Raw genomic sequence first — 5,945 nt, 5'->3', positions numbered from 1 at the left:
TGCTGTGAGCTGTAATGCCACGGCACTCTACCCAGGGGGACAGCTTGAGGCTCTGTCTCAAAAAAAAAATAAAATAAAATAAAATAAAAAATAAAATAAACACCCAAGAAAGAAAAGAAATAGACAATAATTTATGAAACCAAAACAACTGAACATACTGCTTGCTTAAGGGGGAAGTTTGGCTGCTCAGACACCACCTCGCTGAGCAGAGCTAACTGCTGGGTCTCTAGGCTGGGGAAGCCTGCTGGCTTAGGAATCAGGCAGGTTCAAAACCAGCTGCGAGCTAACTGGGACCCTTAGCCACAGAATAGTCCTCATGTTCCCAGAACTGAGGGGACTGCAGTCCTCACTGTGAACTGTGGCTAGAGCCATCCCTCCATCTCTCCGGGTTCTTTGGTCAGATTTAGGACAGAGAAACCAGCAGGATCAGAGTCAAACAACTTCTGCGAAAAGTTTGGAGGACATCGATTGTCAGTACACCCAGCAACTTGGATCATCCCCGCTGACCTAGGAACTGCAGACCTGCCCCTTGAGAAATCAAGCTCTCTTAAGGCTGAAATGTGAGCTTATTTTGGGGGGGGTAGTGAGGGGGCTGTGCCCTGAGTCTCTGCACCCCGCTCCAAGACTGAGCAGAGTGCCTTGGGCATGGGAAGTCTCCCCTGGGTCAGGGCAAGGGTAGGGGGTGGGCAGCAAGTCCTTCCAGGGACTTTGCTCTTCTGGGACAGAATGCTGTGCAGGGGGGATGGGAGGGGAGACAACACCCTCTGAGAAGAGACCCAAACTTTGCCACCTGAGGGACCAACCTGAGACAGAACACTGCCCTTGAACCAGTTGCACAGATTCTCTGAGCACCAGTATTGGGAGATAATACTATCTTGCTATTAAAGCTTTTCAATGAATACAAAATCGTTCACTCACATTTCCTGGTTCCCAGCAGGAATGCAATAAATAGTAACTATTGGTACTACTTGTACTATTGGTACAACTATTTATTTCTACTTCTGAGGAGAGAAAACATATTTCCAAGTGTTGTACAAACACTACAAATTCAAATCAACCAAATTTTATCACCAACAGCAGTCTTGCTTAGCCATCCTGTGCAGGGAGGCCAGGTGGCTCCCCAGGACCTCTGCTGTCATCGCTCTTCTTTGCATAGGCTGGAGCCCCTTTCTCTGCTGGCTGTCTCCAGCCACCCAGGACCGGGGTCTCTGCCGTCTGGTTCCTAAAACCTATTGACAGAAGAGAAGGGCTGAAGGGCTTACAGAACCAGGGAGGACCCTGCTGCCATCACCCACACCCGGCCTCCTGCCAGGCAGAGACACCCCTTTCAGGCAGGGTCTCAGCCTACCCTCCTGGCTCACCTCTCTCTGTCTGCTTTGGTCAGCCCTCAGAGGCTGTGCATATCCCTGAACTCCACATAGGACTAACCTGGTTATGGTGTGCAGACTGGCTGTCCACATAATGCCCCCTTGCCATCATGTTCAGACCAGCCAGAGAATACTTCCCCCAGCACCCCTTAGTTAAGGACAGACATGTGACTGGGTCCTTCAGAGGACGTGCCATATGCCACATGCAGGCCTGGCCCACAGACACCCTCCACCCTGGGCAGAAATCACCTGTGGTCTCTTCCCTTTTCAGGGAGTTCCATGGAGCAGCCTAGGGAACCAGGCACTGAAGATAACAAAGGTCCATCAGGGTCCCAAGAGACTGCATGGACAAAGGTCAGCCTGCTGATGCCCGGACCCACCTGGCACAAGGCCATGAGCCAAAGCAGCTGCTGCTGTTTAAACCACTCCCTGCTTTTTGGACCTATTAGTGACAGCAGCTCACCTACCCCACCCTAAGGATCCAGGTGACTCTGGTCACGTTAAGATCTGACATAAACAAGTGGGACTTTATCAAACTAAAAAACTTCTGCACAGCAAGGGAAAGAAAATGAAGAGGCATCCTACAGAATGGGAGAAGATCCTTCCAAACCATATATACAATAGGGGGTTAATATCCAAAATTCGTAAGGAACTCACACAACTCAATAGCAAAAAAACTAATAACCTAATTTGAAAATGGGAAAAGAGCCTTAATAGATATTTTTCCAAAGAAAACATACAAATGGTCAACATGTATATGAAAAATGCTCAGCATCAATAATCATCAGGGAGATGAAATCAAAACCAAAATGGGATATTGCCTCACACCTGTTAGATTGGCAATTATCAGAAAAGCCAGGCGTGGTGGCTCACACCTATAGTCCCAACACTTTGGGAGGCCAAGGAGGGGAGGATCACTTGAGGCCAGGAGTTCCAGAACAGCCTGAGCAACACAGCAAGAGCCTGTCTCTATAAAAAACATTTTTTTTTTAACTAGCTGGGCATGGTGGCAAATATCTGTGGTCCCATATACTTGGGAAGCTGAGGCAGGGGGATCACTTGAGTCCAGGAAGTAGAGGATGTGGCAGGCTCTGATGATGCTACTCTAACCAGGGCAAGAGAACAAGACCCCAGTTCAAAAAAAGTCAACTAATAGCAAGCAATGGTGAAGATAAGGGGATGAGGGAACTCTCATACACTGTTAGTGGAATGTTTTTTTGTTTGTTTGTTTGTTTGTTTTAGAAACAGAGTCTCACTTTACTGCCCTTGGTAGAGTGCTATGGAGTCACAGCTCACAGCAACCTCCAACTCCTAGGCTTAGGTGATTCTCCTGCTTCAGCCTCCCAAGTAGCTGGGACTACAGGCACCCGCCACAATGCCCAGCTATTTTTTGTTGCAGTTTGGCCAGGGCCGGGTTTGAAACTTCCACCCTCATTATATAGGGCCAGCGCCCTACCCACTTAGCCATAGGCACCGCCCCTGTTAGTGGAATGTAAATTAGCAGCCATTACGGAAAACAATATGGAAGTATCTCAAAAAGTTTTGAACTACCATATGATCCAGCAATCCTATTTTTGGGTATATATATTCAAAGGAAAAAAATCACTATCTCGAATAGGTATCTGCACTCCCCATATTCACTGCAGCATTATTCACATTCGCTAAGATAAGGAAACAACCTAAGTGTCTACTGACATGAGTGGGTAAAGAAAATGTATATGGTATATATACAATGGAATATTAAAGAGCCCTCAGAAAGAAGGAAATCCTGCCATTAGGAACAACATGGAGGAACTTGGAGGGCATTGTGCTCAGTGAAATAAGCCAGGCACAGAAAGATGCCACTTACATGTGGAATCCAAAGCTGACCTCAAAGAAACAGAGAGAAGGGTGGTTACCCTCTGGGGCAGGGACGTGGGGAGATGTTGGTCAAAGGGTACAAACTTTGTTACAGTAAGTTCTAGAGACCCTAATGTACCACATGCTGACTATAGTTAATACTACTGGATTGCACACTTCAAATTTGCTAAGAGAGTAGATCTTAAGTATTCTCTTCCACACACCAACAGTAACTATGTAAGAACACAGAATATTAACTAACTTGATCGTGGTAATGCTTTCACAAGTAATACCTATACCAAAATCATCACACTGTATACTCTGATTATTTTTTAAAATATCTGAATGAGGCTGGGCGTGGTGGCTCATGCCTATAATCCTAGTACTCTGGGATGCCAAGGCGGGTGGCTTGCCTGAGATCAGGAGTTGGAGACCAGCTTGGCGCCTGTGGGTCAAGTGGCTAAAGCGCCAGCCACATACACCTAAGGTGGTAGGTTCGAATCCAGCCCGGGCCTGCCAAACAACAATGATGGCTGCAACCAAAAAATGGCTGGGTGTTGTGGTGGGCACCTGTGGTCCCAGCTACTTGGGAGGTTGAGGCAGGAGACTCGCTTGAGCCCGGGAGTTGGAGGTTGCTGTGAGCTGTGATGCCGCGGCACTCTACCCAGGGGGACAGCTTAAGGCTCTGTCTCAAAAAAAAAAAAAAAAAAGGAGTTGGAGACCAGCCTGAGCTAGAGCAAGAACTCATCTCTAAAAAAAAAAAAATAGCTGGGCATTGTGGCGGGTGCCTGTAGTCCCAGCTACTTGGGAGGCTGAGGTGAGAGGATCACTAGAGCCCAAGAGTTTGAGGTTGCTGTGAACTATGACATCATAGCACTCAGAACAAAAAAGTGAGATACTGTCTCAAATAAAAAAATTTAAAAATTATCTCAATAAGAAGCTCCCTGCGCTCTCAGATATAATTAAGCTCAGCACAAACTGCTGAGGAGTCATACGGTAAATTACCATATTAGGAGAATTGGTTTCTCTCTGGAGACTGAGGAGGACCATGGGATTGAACAGCAGTTGAATCATAAAATGTCTAACAAGGTTTTCAAGCATGAGAGAAAAAGAGCCCCTAATCATCTACGTGGGGCGGGGTGGAGGGCCAGGAGGACCTGGCAAGTGGAGAAATGCAGAGACCCGCTGTGTCCTGTCAGGTCAGGAGACCACTGTCCACAAACCCACCCCCCCCCACACACAGCCTTCCCTGGAAGGGGCCTAAGCCTCAGGCCTTAGGATAGGGTGTGGGAGAGAAAGGAAGGGAAATAGACCGCGGGCTGTAAGCTGTGCCCACCAGATGATAAGAAACCTGTGCTCGGAAAATTCCTGCATATAAAATATCTTTTCAATTCTAAATTCTCGTTTTGGCCTTAATTTTTTGTATAAATTTCATTTAAAAAACAAATGACATATTGGGAGATAATAACACCATCTGAACTAATGAAAAGAACACATGAAAAAAGCATGTGTGGTCTAGTTTGGTTACAATAAGATATGGAAACAACCTAAGTGGCAGAAGGGCAAAAGCTCAAGAAGCGCTGAAGAAATCCCAGCAGATGGGCCCCTCTGCCAGCTCTGCCCTCACCTTGGCAGGGCACCATCTCCCCTGAAAGTGGGGAGTGGGGGGACTATGAGACCTGGGCATGTAGGTCCTACAATCGGTACTTTTCTGAGTTTTTCACACGAAGCTTCCCTGCCCAGGCCCCTAAGAGCAGCCTCACTTTCTCCTGCCCTCGCTTTCTCACTGCCTTCTCCGCAGGCCCCCTCTGGCCTCTGCAGCCAGTGGAAGAATGTGCACAGAGAATACAGCAGCAGCGGCTCACTGGAGTCGGGAACCTGTGGGTCTCCCCGGCCCTGCCCCCAGGCCTCTGCTCACCACACCCTTCTTTCCATCGCCCCTGTCCTGGCTGAGCTTTGAGGCACGGAACTGCCTTTCAAAAACCGCCTGACTCAGGTCAGTAATCTCTTTCTCTTCACTTTTTTGTTTCTCTTCCGCATAGACGAGTTTTTCAGAACTGTGAAGAAGAGTAGAAAACATGATCTCAACACAAACTGGATAGTACTATTTGGTAATTTCGGAAAATCAATTTAATGATCTCACTACTCACTTTATGACTGACCAGACATTGTAGGTGGCTGTCCCTCAATCTGCCTGCCCCACCCAACCCCCTGCTGGCACAACCCTTAGGGAGATGGTGACTCCCCGGACCCTTCTCCAGCCTCAATTCCTACAGCTGTAATTGTCCAAAGCAGCTACCAGGTAGACTGAGCTCTCACAGCAGGAAGGTGGGCAGGTTAGGGTAACTGCTTTGTAGCACAGGCACAACAAAGCAGAGAAAGCCAGGGTGCAGAGACAGAGAAGTGAAGCAGGTTACAAAGAGAAGCAAAGGTGGGAGCCACAGGGTCCCCACGAGAAGGGACTGGCCTCTTGGTCCCTGGAGCAGCCTGATTTTCTTCCTGGCCTTGGTGTCCATGACGTACTATACAGGTGCTTTCTAACATTTCTAACTCCCTGCCTCCTTTGTTTTGTTTTTTTCACTTAAGAAGGATTCTGGGCTCGGCGCCTGTGGCTCAAGCGGCTAAGGCGCCAGCCACATACACCTAAGGCGCCAGCCACGTACACCTAAGGTGGCGGGTTCAAATCCCCAGCCTGGGCCCGCCAAACAACAATGATGGCTGCAACCAAAAAATGGCCGG

At 48.1% G+C, this 5,945-nt stretch overlaps 1 protein-coding gene across 1 annotated transcript in view; it reads right to left on the bottom strand.

Moving 5' to 3' along the window:
• Positions 1–1,067: 1,067 nt before the first annotated feature.
• Positions 1,068–5,945, bottom strand: part of FAM228A (family with sequence similarity 228 member A) — a 19,910-nt gene continuing 15,032 nt past the window's right edge. Inside the window, exons 6-7 of the mRNA XM_023511815.1 lie at positions 5,125–5,263; positions 1,068–1,229 (exon numbers count right to left, since the gene is read on the bottom strand). Of these exons, the coding sequence (XP_023367583.1) occupies positions 1,068–1,229; positions 5,125–5,263 (301 nt within the window). The remainder of the gene's footprint in view (positions 1,230–5,124; positions 5,264–5,945) is intronic.

Source organism: Otolemur garnettii, unplaced genomic scaffold (assembly GCF_000181295.1).
Source record: "Otolemur garnettii isolate 467f Iridium unplaced genomic scaffold, OtoGar3 scaffold00022, whole genome shotgun sequence".
Taxonomy (NCBI): Eukaryota; Metazoa; Chordata; class Mammalia; order Primates; family Galagidae; genus Otolemur; species Otolemur garnettii.
The sequence above is the reverse complement of the archived record's forward strand: the minus strand, read 5'-3'. Positions and strand labels throughout refer to the sequence as shown.